We start from the raw sequence: 15,608 nt of genomic DNA, 5'->3' as shown, positions 1-15,608 counted from the left end.
CCTCAGGTGATGTGCCCGCCTTAGCCTCCCAAAGTGCTGGGATTACAGGTGTGAGCCACCACGCCCGGCCTTCACATACTTTTAAATCTGGTTTACCTGAATCTTTACGTAATCATATGCCTAAACCTCAGTAATAGCAAACACTGAGGCCCAGACAGGCTACAGAAATAGCTAAGTCACAGAGCTAATGGCAAAGCAGACTTTAGGTCCTTGATGGCATTCTAAGTTTACACTTTGGAAGGACCCAACATCTACCAACATATAACAATGATGGAAAAAGTATATAGAGAAAAAAGACATTTAAAACACAAAATGTCCCTGAGGACTTGAAAAGTAAGGTACTACCTGTTCTGTATCTAAAAGTAGTAAAGGTAGGCCTGGCGCGGTGGCTCATGCCTGTAATCCTAGCGCTTTGGGAGGCTGAGGTGGGTGGATCACTTGAGGTCAGGAGTTTGAGACCAGCCTGGCCAATATGGTGAAACCTTGTCTCTACTAAAAATACAAAAATTAGCCGGGAGTGGTGGTACATGCCTGTAGTCCCAGCTACTCAGGAGGCTGAGGCAGCAGAATCGCTTGAACCCGGAGGCGGAGGTTGCAGTGAGCCAAGATTGCGTCACTGCACTCCAGCCTGGGCGACACAGTGAGACTCAGCTTAAAAAAAAAAAAAAGTAGTAAAGGTGGCCAGGAGTTTCTGCAGAATAACAAGGACCAAAAGCATCCAACTGAGGAAAGGAACAAAGGATAAGCTTGCTGTCTAAAGTAGTAGTCCAGGTAGGGGTTCCTTACCTCAGGGAGGCTGAAAAAGCTACACTCTCCACCTGAGGCCACAAGTTATATTAAAACTATGTTATCTAGAGAGCCTAGAGGTTAAAGGCAGAGCTTTGCAGCCAGGAACTGGGCCAAGCTGCCTGCTGGCTCAGTGACTAGCTTTAGAATAGCCCCAGTAGATCAGAAATCACCTATGTAAGACCCAATCTTGGACTGGGGACTATATGGAGCCCATATGGAGGCAACCAAAAGAACTAGTCAAAGTGGTGGGAGAGAACTCAGAAGGAGAAAAAAAATCTTCTTCTCTGTTAGACTGCAAGTTAGACTGCAAGCCAAAATTCCATACACATAGGGGAAACTAATTCTGTGTATGGCAAAAACAAACAAAAAGCAACAATTTGGATATGAACTCACTCCCAAGTGACATGATAAATTACTCTAGAAGTAACTTTAAGAATTTCTTAGTCTTTAAAAATATAAATAAATAGAATCTATTAGAAAACAAGATTACTAAGCAGGTAGAAATTTTACAAAAAGTGTAGGTGTAAAAATACCAACTAGAAATCCCGGAAGTGAAATTTCAAAACTCAATAAATTAAATAAACAAAGACAGAATTAGCAAACTAGAAGACAGTACTTCCAGTGAAAAAAGACCTCCACAAAGTAGCACAGAAAAATAAAAGTATACAAAAGAACAATGAAGAGAAACGAGGATGGGGCTATGTCTAAGAGAAGTTCCAGAAGTAGGAAACAGAAGGAATGGTGGAGTTAGAGTGGCTTCCTTCTAATCTTTACCCAAATGTTACCATCTCAGCGTGACCAACCCTCACTATTCTATTTAAATTTGCAATCACTCCCTCTTTACTCCTCTTTTTACCCTTACCTGCCCTTATTTTCTCCATAGCACTTACCAACTTCTAACACACTACATAAGTTATGTGTATTTACTGTCTCCCCTGACTAGAGTGTGAACCATGAAGGTAGAAACTCATGTTTTGATAAGCAGTGTATCACCCTAGAACATTAACAGTCGGTTGCTGACACCTCATAAATATTTGTTTAATGAATAGCTACTGGCTGAGCATTTTTCATAATCGAAGAAAAGTGGTAAGTCCTCAGCTTGAAGGTGAACAGCAAAGATCTAAAAAAAAGTTATAACACATTATTGTCACAATTAGGGCAATCTGAATATAGAATGTATGTATGTTGGCTGGGCACAGTGGCTCACGCCTGTAATCTCAACACTTTGGAAGGCTAAGGTGGGAGGACTGCTTGAGCCCAGGAGTTTGAGACCAGCCCAGGCAACATAGTGAGACACTGTGTCTACAAAAATATTTAAAAATTAGCCAAGTGCAGTGCTGTGTACCTGTAGTCCCAGATATTCAAGAGGCTGAGTGGGGAGGATCATTTGAACCCAACAGTTGAAGGCTCGGTTCAGTTGCAGTGATTTGAGCAACTGCTCTCTAGCCTGGGTGACAGAGCAAGATCCCATCTCCTAAATAAAAAAAAATTTTTAAGTGTATATTTAAAGTGAATATTTATCAATATTCAATGTCCTCAATATGACAATTGTATTTAAGAAATAAAATGTTTTTGTTCTTAGAAAATATATGTTGAAGTATTTAGGAAGGAATACTCAGGGTGTCTGCAAATAATCTTCATGGTTAAGGAAAAATGTTTTTATATACATATACATACTATGTACATGCATATGTAGGTATATTTACAGACAAATGTAAAACAAATGTAGAAAGTAAACAATTGGTAAATCTAAATGCAGGGTATATAGGTGTTTATTTTCTATAGATTATGAAGATTTTCAATATAAAAAGTTGGGGAAAATAAAGAAAAAATTAGTAAATACACAGAAAAGAGATTACTCCAGTACCTAACAAATAAATAAAAATAAGGAAATTTCTGGTGATGCTGGAGTGAAGAAGCTCCCCACCACCCAAAAAAAAAAAAACTACAAAACTGGAAAAAGAACAAAAACAACCATTTCAGGGCACCGAAAATCAACCAAAGGGAAACAACCAAAATTGAGAAGCTACTGAACTTTGGAAGATCAGTGAGACTCTGAGACTTCTTACCAGGGGCTGCTCCCATTCCCCTCCCCAGCTTGATCAGTGAGGTAGTGCTAACAGTGTAGGAATGACAGTGAACATTAGCAGCTTCTCTGCTACAGGGGGCTCACTTGATTTGGAGTAGAAGGAGAGGAGCCCATGCCCAGTAGTAGGCTTAGTTAAAAACAGTAAAGTTAGAGGGAAAAAAACAGGGAAGATGCATAGCTCTGCTAGTCTGAGATTGCAGTCCCATCTGGGGCAAGAGACGAGCAGACTAATTCTTAAATTAACAGGAAGAAAGTCTAGAAATGAGGGGCTAAATAAGCTCTCCACACATCTCTGCTGGAGTGGGAGGCTGTGTGCATATGTAGGGAAAACCTAAGAAGGCCCATGCCCACCACATATCCTTGAACTAATGAGGATGTGCACATGAGCAGGAAGACCTGGAAGCGCTCAGAGGGAAGCAAACTGGAGGAAGACTGGAAAATTGCCTGAACATTGAATGCACAGACACATCAGCAGAGGATAAAGACCTACTGACTCAAGGTTTTTTAATACAACCTTTAACCAATAATCGAATAGTCATTAAGCAATACAGATGCATAGAAATCCCCTAAAATGACCAGCTAAAAACTAGAAATGCAAATTAAAACAACAGTGGAGAAATCAGCAGGCACACACCATAGAGGATTTTGCAGACAAAGTCTAAGCAAATAATGAAACAACCCAACAATAATAACAAACCAGCAATAACAACCCCCAGGGGAACAAATACCAAATCCAGAGTTGCTACAATATGTTACATAAAATTTCCAGTTTTCAACAAATTTATAGGGTATGTAAAGAAACAGAAAGTCTGATTTATATCAAAGAAAAAAGCTGTCAAGAAAAACTATGCATGTGCTTGGATGTTGAATAAAGCCTAAAAGTCACAAAAGGACAAATACTGCAAGATTTCACTTACATGAGATTTCTAAAACAGTCAAACTCACAGAAACAGAATAGAAGGAGGGCTGTCAGGGGAAATGGGGAGTTACTGTTCAACAGGTATAATGTTTTAGTTACTCAAGATGAAAAAGTTCTAGAGATCTGATGTAAAACACTGTATGTATAGTTAACACTGTATTGTACACTTAAAAATTTGTTGAGTATATCTTACCTTCTTGTGTTCTTACCAGACAAAAAATATTTACGAGAAAAATGTATGAAAAAGAAAAAAAATATGATGACAATGACTCAACAGGGAATATTGTCTTATAGTTGCTATTTTAAAATAGTCATGTTTTTCCTGACGAAAACGAGCAATGGGGAAAGGATATCCTATTCAGTAAACAGTGCTGGAAGAACTGGCTAGCCATATGCAGAAAACTGAAACTAGACCCCTTCCTTACACCTTATACAAAAATTAACTCAAGATGGATTAAAGACTTAAATGTAAAACCCAAAACCATAAAAACCCTAGAAGAAAACCTAGGCAATACCATTCAGGACATAGGCATGGGCAAAGACTTCATGACAAAAACGCCAAAAGCAATTGCAACAAAAGCCAGAATTGACAAATGGGATCTAATTAAACTAAAGAGCTTCTGCACAGCAAAAGAAACAGTCATCAGAGTGAACAGGCAACCTACAGAATGGGAGAAAACTTTTGCAATCTACCCATCTGACAAAGGTCTAATATCCAGATTTACAAGGAACTTAAACATACTTACAAGAAACAAATAACCCCATCAAAAAGTGGGCAAAGGACATGAACAGACACTTCTAAAAAGGAGACATTTATGTGACCAACAAACATATGAAAAAAGCTCAACATCACTGGTCATCAGAGAAATGCAAATCAAAACCACAATGAGATACCATCTCACGCGATTATTAAAAAGTCAGGAAACAATAGTTGCTGGAGAGGCTGAGGAGAAATAGGAATGCTTTTCCACTGTTGGTGGGAATGTAAATTAGTTCAACCATTGTGGAAGACAGTATGGCGATTCCTCAAGGATCTAGAAACAGAAATACCATCTGACCAGGCAATCGCATTACTGGATATATAGCCAAAGGATTATGAATCAATCTACTGTAAAGACACATACACACATATGTTTATTGCAGCATTACTTACAATAGCAAAGACATGGAACCAACTCAAATGCCCATTAATGATAGACTAGATAAAGAAAATGTGGTACATATACACCATGGAATACTATGCAGCCATAAAAAGGAATGAGATCATGTCCTTTGCAAGGGACATGGATGAAGCTGGAAGCCATCATCCTCAGCAAACTATCACAGGAACAGAAAACAAAATACTGCATGTTCTCACTCATAAGTGGGAGTTGAACATTGGGAACACATGGACACAGAGAGGGGAACAACACATACCAGGGCCTATTGGGGGTTTGGGGTGAGGGGAGGGAACTTAAGAGGATGGGTCAATAGGTGCAGCAAACCACCATGGCACTTGTATACCTAGGTAACAAATCTGCATGTTCTGCACATGTATTGTTTTGTTTTGTTTTTTAGAATAAAGGGAAAAAAAAAGAATACATGATCAATGATGAATCTCTGGTTTAAAAAAGTCATGTTTTTAATTCTTTAAACATTTCACCTTAATTTTTAAAACATATTTGTAATAGCTGCTTTGTAGCTATTTTAAAATAAGTAACTATTAAAGAGCCAAATGTGGCCAGGCCTGGTGGCTTATGCTTGTAATTTCAGCACTTTGGGAGGCCAGGAGTTCAAGATCAGCCTGGGCAACACGGTGAGATCCCTTGCCTATAACTTTTTTAAAAAAATTAGCCAGGCACGGTGGCATACACCTGTAGTCTTAGCTACTTGGGAGGCTGAGCAGGGAGGATCACTTGAGCCCAGAAGTTCAAGGCTGCCATGACTGCGCCACTGCACTCCAGCCTGGGAGACAGAGTGATACACCGTCTTAAAAAAAAAAAAAAATATATATATATATATATAATGATGTTTTTGTATCCATTAAGCAACCACTCTAGTATAGTAGGGTAACTACAGTTAACAATAATTTGTTGTAAAGTTCAAAATTGCTGGAGGAAAGGAATTGGCAGGTTCCCGATATAAAGAAGGGGTGATCGATGTCCCAGTTGCCCTGGTTGATCATTACACATTGCATGCATGTATCAAAATATGTCTATCCCCAAAATATGTACAACTATTATGCATCAATTTAAAAAGAGCCAAATGAAAATTCTAGAGTCAGAAATTTCAATAGTTGAAATGAAAATTCCTAGATAGGCTAAACAGCAGAATTGAGATGGCAGAAGGATCAGGAAACTTGCACATAGATTAATAAAATTATCCAATATGAAAAACAATAATGATTAAAGAAGAATGCACAGTGCCTCAAAGACCTGTGACACAATGGTAAGCATATTAATATATATGAAAGCCCCAGAAAGAGGAAACAAGGGCAGAAAAAGTTAATTGAAGAAATAATGGCCAAAAAAACTGCCTAAATTTTATTAAAAGGATAAATCTAGAAATCCTAGAAGCTCAACAGACTCTAAGTAGGATAAACACAAATTCAGACCTAGACACACCATGCTCAGACTGTTGAAAGCCAAAGAGAAAATCTTAAATACGCTGTAAGAAAAACAATTCATCATATATAAAGAACAATAGGATTAACGGTTGACCTTTCATCATGAATAGTGGTGACCATAAGGCAGTGGAACGACATACTCAAAACGCTGGAGGAAAAAAGTCAACCAAGAACTCTAAATATATCACATACTGCCCTTCAAATATAAATTTGAAATATATTCCAAAATCAACAAAGACTGAGAGAATTTGTTGCTGGCATATTTGCCTTACTTGGAATACTAAAGGAAGTGGAATACAGATGAAAGGAAATGACAACAGACCTGGCAACTAGAATCCATGGGAACAAAGAAAGAGCAGCAGAAATGATTACTATGTCAGTAAATATAAAGAACTATAAATATACATTTCTTCTTCTCTTAAATTCTTTAGAAGACGTATGGCTTTATTGTATAAAGCAATAATTATAACACTGTAATATATACATATATAAGACAATAGCACAAAGGAGGGGCAAGGAAACGAAGCTAAACTGGGGCAAAGTTGCTATATTGTACCAGAAGTTAGTCAATATTCATGTGAAGTAGGCTGTAATAAGATACCTATGATAATAAGTAGAGACACCACTTAGAAAAATAGCTAAAAAAAAAAAAAAGATTAAAAAAACTAAAATGGTACCCTAATATTTGTTTAATGCAGAAGAAGGCAATAAAAGAGCAATTCAATAACTAAAGATACACAGTAACCAAATAGCAAAATGGAAAATGCAAACCTAACAAAATTATAGTACATTTTAATACACCTAAAAACTCCAATCAAAGCTTCTCTGACCAAAAAAAAAAAAAAAAAAAGCAACATCCAGCACTATACTGTCTTCCAGAGACTCACTTCAAATTAAAAGATATAAATGTGTTAAAAGGAAAAAAACAGAAAGACAAGCCATGCAAACAGTAAACATAAGAGAGCTGGAGTGGCTGTAGTAATTATAGACACAATGGACTTTAAAACAAGAAATATAGTAGATACAAAGAGTGATATTTTAAAATAATAAAGGGCCAATTCATCTGAAAGGCATAACAGATATAAAGGTATATATACCTAACAACAAAGCTTCAAAATACATGAAGCAAGAACTGACAGAATTGAAAGAAAAAACAGTTTAACAATTACAGCCAGAGATTACAATATCTCACTCTTAATAACCAGTTGAACAAATAGGAATAAAATCAGCAAGGCTATAGCAGACTTGAACAATGCTATCAACCAACTTGAACTGACATTTTTGAACACTCCACCCAAAAAGAGCAGAATATACATTCTTTTCAGGTGCATGTGAAACATTCCAGGATAGGTCATATGCCAAACCATAAAACAAGTCTCAAGAAATTTAAAAGGATGGAAATCTTCAAAGTATATTATCTGAAAACAAGTAAATTAAAAATAAATAAGAAAGAAACTTTGAAAATCTGCAATTCTTAGAAATGAAGTAACATACTTCTAAATAATCTGTGGGTCAAAACAAAAATCGCAAGGGAAGTTTGAAAATATTTTGAACTAAATGAAAACAACAATACAACATGTCAAAACATATGAGGTGCAACTTAAACAGTGCTTAGAGAGAAATTCAGAGCTTTATACATACATCTATATCAATAGATAACAGTTTCATATCAATAATCTAAACTTTCACTTTAAGAATAGATAAAGGTCCAGGCGTGGTGGCTCATGCCTGTAATTCCAGCACTTTGGGAGGCTGAGGTGGGCGGATCACTTGAGGTCAGGAGTTCAAGAACAGCCTTGCCAATGTGGTGAAACCATTTCTCTACTAAAAATACAAAAATTAGCTGGGCACGGTGGCACATGCCTGTAGTCCCAGCTACTCGGGAGGCTGAGGCAGGAGAATTGCTTAAAACTGGGAGACAGAGGTTGCAATGAGCCAAGACAGCACCACTGCACTCCAGCCTGGCGACAGAGCAAGTCTCCATCTCAAAATTAAATAAATTTTAAAAAAAGAACAAAGAGTTAATTAGACATAAAGCAAACAGAGGGAAGAGGGAAAAATCTATGAAATTGGAAACAGAAAAACAAGAGAAAAGAGAAGAACTCAAAAGTTCTTTGGGGGAAAACAAATCAACAAATCTGATAAACCTTTAGATAGACTAAGAAAAATATGAGATGACACAGAATACCAAAATCAGGAATGAAAGGGGGACATCATTATCAAGCCTACTGAAATTAAAGGATTATGAGAATACTATGGCCAACTGTGTCAACAAATTAGACAATTTAGATAAAATAGCCAAATTCCTCAAAAACCAAAAACTACCAAAACTGACTAAAGAAAAAATGGAAATTATGAATAGCTCTATAACAAGAAAATACATTATTTAAAATCCACACTCTGCACCACCCCCACCACCAGCCCAGGCTAGATGCCTTCACCTAGTAAACTCCATCCAATATATAAAGAAGAAATAATACCAATGCTACCCCAATTCTTTCAGAAAACAGAGGCAAGGGAACACTATCCAACTCATCCTATGGGACTGGTATTACCCTTTTACCAAAGCAAGACAGACAGCATGGGAAAACAAGAGACCAATATCTCTCATGAACATACATACGAAAATCTTTAACATAGTATAAAATAAAAATCCAGCAACATTAAAAAAAGGACTAAATATCATGACAAAGTGAGATTTATGTGATCATGATATCTACAGGGCTCCTTGCCTCGCTTTTGTTCTGCCATGACCTTTCAAACCAAGGTACATCACTAGTCATAGTTTGGCTGTGTAGTCCCTTCATTTGCACACTAATAAGTGGATACCTTCAAATTTATCATAATAGAGTTAGGTTACTTTATGTCATACACCCTATACCACACCCTATCTCCAAGCAATTGGATATAGGATGTATGACATAAAATAACTTAATCCTATTGAGATTATGAGTATCAAAAAAGATTAAGGATACTCTAAAAGGAGCAGAAAGCAAGAGGACTTCCAATTTCAACCTTAATGTTGAGAGTTTACATAACTGACATGGATTTTGAACCAAGTGGAAAAGGTAGGTGAGCAATGAGCCTAGATTCTAAGTTTAGTAAAAACAAGGGCTTAAAACGATCAAGCACCAATCAGATCCATAGGGAGCATAAACTTGCCTGGTTTAGAGTTTTCTTCTAGAGTGAGAGATGACAGACTAACCGTTGGAAAAGGAGCACTGTATCTTCAGGAATACAAGCGAGACTTTGACAAGATGGTTTGTTCCTTACTATAGCTGTATGTGAATTCAAGCACTGAAGTCCAGGGCCAATTTTTAGACTTATTTATCCCTGGTCAAGAGTTAAGGTGACAGAGCTTTCCAAGCCCAAAAAGTTTTCCTTCTAGGTTCTTGCTTTTAGAGATGGTTATGCATCTTGCCATCTCCCCATCACCACCTAAGTTATCTGGCTCTGGGTGGAAAAATACACTAGATTAACCCCCAAATACAATCCATAATACAGTAGGTGTGGGAGATAGGAGAGAAAGCTATAGTTAACTGTTTTCGGAAGCACTTGCATACAGCTAAATGTTCATACCTATTGCTAGGGATCTGAAAAAGAATTCACCTAAAAACAATGATATTTAGGTAGTCATTCACTTCTGCATGTATTCTTCAGGTTAGAATTATAACCTTTAACCTAGAGCATTAATTAGCCAGTTCTGCACTATAAATGAATGTAAAAATCTAATCGTTTTACATTTTTTGCTACATGACAAAACTTATCTCAATTTTTCAAAAGGTCGTATTTCAGATGAAAAAACAAATGTGAAGCCATAAAAGAGACAAAGTTTTTGGATGTCACAGGTGATCTGAAATAATGCAAGTAAGAACTAAAAGAATTCAGACTAATATTTAAATAATAAAACCAGGACACAGCTATGTATTTTGTAGTAAACCCTGGAAAACCACTAACTGAAAAAAAGATCAAAATTTTGAGTAGATATTTCTAGGAAAAGTCTATGTAGATTAAGTTTATAGCCTCATTAAACATGACTAATTTCAAAAACTAAATCTGACTAACACATACAAATAATCAAAATTTATGTTTTTTTCTGAGTGAATTTCAAACATGATGTCAATATGACATTTCTGTATTCTGAACTACAAAATAATTCACAACAATTCTACAGACCATATGCACGTTTATTTAAATAAGTTAACACTGCAGAGTGAGTCAATTTATAAGTATAAAAATAGATGGTTTAGAAACCAAAAATAAGCACCACACAAAAGCAGATTATACATACACCATCAGGCCTTTGGAATATTAAGGCAACATAAATATCTCAAGCAATTTTAGGAGAATGATTTACTCATATAACAGATGTTATTAAAACATCTCAAAAGAGGCAGGGCTCACAATTTTTTTCAGTATGAGGTCTTCCCTTCCATTTTTGTTAATATATTAATGATTCTTCTTAAATACTGTACCATAATTAGTCTAGATTAACAAATGGGCTATCAAAGCCACTATCCTGTTGGCTAGATAGCGGAACAATTAATTTTCTTGAAGGCTGCTGACACACTGAAGATGGTAATGTACTGCTCAGTTTTTTGAAATCTGACTTTAATCTATCAGCCTTATGATGAGATGGGTGTCCCCGATTCAGACTGATCTTTCCTGGCTCCAAATATGTGGTTTCTTCTGACAGGTATGGAGTTTCATCACGCTGACATTTCATTGTTTGACAAATCATATTACTTTTCTCCGTGTCTGAAAGATAACCGGATGGTGAAAACTGTTTGGAATTAACAGATTCACTTGGTATTTCCAAAGTTCCTTGTGGCCTACCATGTACAAATGATGCTTCACGACTGTCAAAGGATAAGGTTGCACTGCTAGAAGGCCAGCCCAAGCAGTCACTAAGGTCCCCTCCATCTTTTACTGGAGGTTCCTGAACATCCAAACCTTGACTTTTCTCAGATGCAGCATTTTCACTTTCCATTAGTGGATTGCATTTATATACTTTTAAACCAAGTCTTTCATTAGAATCGCGAAAGGTTATATGCATGCATCCTGATTCAGAAGGACCAGGGGTACATCTAGGTGAGGGTTTATTTCCTAAGTTTCCAAGAAAGGGGTATGCAGCTGAATGCGGAAGTGATTCAGAACCATTATCACCGAGTAGGTCTTTCTTCTCGTGCAAACCAAAGCCTCCTTCACCTTCGCAAGGAACAAACTCAGGAGAAACATTCTTTGGCAAACTGTTTAGGTGCTTGCAACTACCATCCCCAAACTGGAATTCCAAATGTGTCTCTTTGGATCCCACATGCTTTATGCTCTGATGCTCTGAGTTCTCTAACAGCCTTTGTAAGTTACAAGCTGCCCTCCTCTTGGGAGCTTGTTCACACAGACTTCTGGTGATGGTGTTTACACTATTTGATTTGCTTTCAATACAACATGGAATTTTCTGATTTACATCATTTCTTTTTGATTTTTCAACTGCAATCAGCATCTCTGAAGTTAGGGGCAGTGCTATTATGAGCAAGGAAACACGAAATTAAGAGAAAATTAATATTTAAAGGGAAGATTCATCCTTGAATGAAAAAATAAAAAAATTAAAAATAAGAAAAAAATTTATGTTTTTATACTGTATTCCCAAAGAATGCTTATATACTGTAATAATTCTTAAAGAAAATACATCATTGCTGGACATTAAAAAATATTCTTTTACATATATCCACTCGATAAAGCTTGGTAATTTTGTTACTAAGATCTGACATATTATTGTTATTGATATCCATCTGACGTATCATTTTCTGCAATAGATGTTATAGCAATTTCAAGATCCAGCCACAATGTTTTCAATCCTGCCCTGATTCTGATGTCAAGAATAGAGTTTCTGACAAGTTCGCTCAAAGAACCCCACCCACCCAATACCTACACATACACTTCTAGAATAGCTAAATAGACTTTCTGATTTAATTACCTAAGACACTAAATCTGATCAAAGACAAAGCAGCCACATAGCATGCAATTAGAGGCATTGTATCTCAAGAGTAGCAAGCCCTAGAGTCCATGAAAAGGATTTGCTTCTCTACTGGGAACATTATTTGCACACTGCTGCCCCAGACCTAGAAAATTATTTTCTTGTTATATGTTACTGCCTTTTCATACCTAAGGTTCACATTACCATTCCAATATTTATACAAATAATCTTTGGCTTGTACATGAGGAATGTTTACCAACATCAGACTCAGGGACCCCTGAACAATCTCAGCTTCAAGTTTTCCAGAGGTTCAAGAACCCCATTTCCCCACTGATATGTTAAAAATCTCCCAGTGTGATTGGGAATTTACCAGTCTTTTTCACGTATTTCTATCAGCTCTTGCTTTATATAAAGCTGTATTATCTACAGAAAGAAAACAATTATAGTTTCTTGGGAGACTATTCCATCATCATTATGAACTATCGACTTTGTCCCTTTTAATGCTAACTCTAATTTATCTAATCTTTTATTTACCTCTATAATTTATCTAATATCAACACTGCATTTGCTTGGTATATCATTCTCCATCCCCTGACTTTTAATTTTAGATGTTCTTCTTGTAAAAATAGCAAATTTCCACATTTTTAAAAACCCTATTTGAAAGCTGTGGTCTTTTAATAACTGAGTTTAACCTACTTATATTTAGTGTGATTGTTGATGTTTCAAACTACTCTTACGTCCTACTTACCCATGCTTTCTAGGTTTTTTTCCTCTTTCCTGATTTTGTTGGATTGAAAATGTTTTTTTCCAACTTTTTCCTTTACCAGTTTTAAAGTTATATGTTCTATGTCTTTGTTGGTTACTCCTACTTTTTTTTTTTTTTTTTTTTTTTTTTTGAGACAGGGTCTGCTCTGTTTCCCAGGCTGGAGTGCAGTGGTGCGATCACAGCTCACTGCAGCCTTGACCTCCCGGAGGATCAAGTGATCCTCCCATCTCAGCCTCCCAAGGCATGTCGGCTCCCAGTTCCTGCTTGATATGGCTAGCCACCTGGAGCACTGCCCTGCTCCCAGATTCTTTGTTCCTGTTGTTGTTGCCCAGCTCGATATTGAGGTTGGGAAAGGGAGGGGAGAAGAAGAAATAAAGAGAGGATTAACCCCACCAGGTTGCAGTTGGTTTAGAATGCCAACTAATTACCCCATTCATATCCCCTAGGCCCTCTATTTTTCGTGGAACATATCATCATCATATGTGGAACAGTTTTGATATTGCTCCTAATTGCAGTTGTCATCTCCTGGTGGTTTTGAACTGAGGTTTCCATCTTCCATCCTATACTGTCTTCTTTCTCTCAGGGATTTCTTGTAGCTTCTGGTCTATCCACTGCAATTTTTTTTTTTTTTTTTTTGACAGGGCCTCACTCTGTCACCGAGGCTGGAGTACAGTGGCACAATCATTGCAACCTCAAATTCCTGGGATCAAGGGATCCTCCCACCTCAGCCTCCCAAAGTGCTGGGATTACAGGTGTGAGCCATCATGCCTGGCCCATTGCAACTTTTTAAAACTCACTTATAATTTCTTCTTTTTCTCATTCCTTATTTGCTGTTTAAAATCTTTTCTATCATTTCAAGGGATGGAAGCAGCAATAGGAAGCTGACGGGCCTACTCAGTTTGCCTACTTAAATTGGAAACTGTGTACTCTTTTTGTGTAAACTTCTAGTTTAAGTAAAACATACACAACTTCACAAATTAACTCTCACTCCTTACCTTCCCTGCCTTTTTCACACTGAAAATATTAAATAGCTAAAGAAGAAGAGATAGAAAAACCATTTGGTGACTCACTTTGACATACCTGACTGTGTAGTCTTGCTCTGGGACTTACTAGAAATAGGTGTTTCCAGTAATTTTGCCATTGTAGCAAGTTTGCTAGCAGCATTCATAATCTTTTTCTCAGCCCTGTGGGGAATTCCAGAATATTAAAAATATAGTTTAAAGGAAAACATGAGTTGCTTAGCCCCATGGTTTCTGTTTTCCTATTGGCTCTACCAACATTTAGGGTAGCACAGCCATAAACCTCTCTTAACCCCCTATGGCTGATCATGTAGAAATAGTTAATTTAGTGGTTAAGGAAAACGCTTTAAAAATGACAACATGTTGTCCTGGTAATCTCAGGACACATTGTTCAGACTGAACTCACCCTTCTTTTCCATCATCCTGCAAAATCTGTTGGAGGCAAATCAAATAATATTTGCGCATCTTTCGGGCGGTTTCTTGACGTTCTCGCAGTACCTCTGCTTTTACCATTTCTGCAGCTCGTTCCTTACTCTCCTGAATATAACGAAGCATGTCACCTATAGGGAAGTGAGAAAATGCCCACGGAATGTATGTTTATTAGCACTTTTTCAGAAACAGGAGAGGCAGACTTCAGATCAATTCTCTGGTAGATGAAGTGATTTTAAGTATAGTTTAAACATTATGCTTTCCACAGTCATTAAAATGGAATATTTTAGATCATCATTTTGGTAGACTCAAATGAGAGAAGTACTCTATAAGTTCTTTCGGAATGATGACAGCTACATATAGTAAGGAAACATGGCATATTCCCCAGCTAAATTTTGTCATATTCTAAAACACTTAGCAAAGAAAATACTGTAAATATGAGGTACAGAAACTTAGTATTTCAACTGTACATTATGTCCAGTTAGGAAAAGAGAAAAATACAATATAGAGAAAAGGTTAAGCAGAAAGAAAGGAAAAAGCAAACACAAAGAAGAAAAGGAGGCAGTATGAGCTGGAGAGACTCATTCTTCTCTCGTGCTCTGAAAATCTACGTTCTACTATTTATTGAAAATTCTTTCAGCAGCACTTTTGGAGCATCTAACTAAATACAATATTACAATTCATAAGAGATATGTACAAAATGAGACTACAAGGAGGGTGATGGGACTTATAGTTGGCCTCTGAAATTTACATATAAACATAGCCCACAGCTTTCAAGTTCTTTTTTTTTTTTAACTCAATATATCTTTGATTAGGACTACTATTAGTTAAGTCTAACTTTTTTTCTTTAAATAAATCCAAGACTACATCCTACATCTAGAATTTCACCATCTCTGTTATATTAAGGATACCAATTCATACAGGAATCTCCCTCTTAATGTCAGTAAGCATCTGAAAATTAGCGGTTCTATGCAAAAATACTAACTGGGAGACTATTTTTCATTATTTGAAATGGAAA

At 36.7% G+C, this 15,608-nt stretch overlaps 1 protein-coding gene across 1 annotated transcript in view; it reads right to left on the bottom strand.

The window, feature by feature from the left end:
* FBN1 (fibrillin 1) overlaps positions 1 to 14,585 on the bottom strand; it is a 336,957-nt gene extending 322,372 nt beyond the window's left edge. Inside the window, exons 1-2 of the mRNA XM_055279034.2 lie at positions 14,568 to 14,585; positions 14,223 to 14,326 (exon numbers count right to left, since the gene is read on the bottom strand). Coding sequence (XP_055135009.2) covers positions 14,223 to 14,306 — 84 coding nt within the window. The 5' untranslated portion in view covers positions 14,307 to 14,326; positions 14,568 to 14,585. The remainder of the gene's footprint in view (positions 1 to 14,222; positions 14,327 to 14,567) is intronic.
* Between the last annotated feature and the right edge of the window lie 1,023 nt (positions 14,586 to 15,608).

The sequence above is a fragment of the Symphalangus syndactylus genome, chromosome 5, assembly GCF_028878055.3.
Source record: "Symphalangus syndactylus isolate Jambi chromosome 5, NHGRI_mSymSyn1-v2.1_pri, whole genome shotgun sequence".
Taxonomy (NCBI): domain Eukaryota; kingdom Metazoa; phylum Chordata; class Mammalia; order Primates; family Hylobatidae; genus Symphalangus; species Symphalangus syndactylus.
This window is presented reverse-complemented; position numbering and strand designations above follow the sequence as displayed.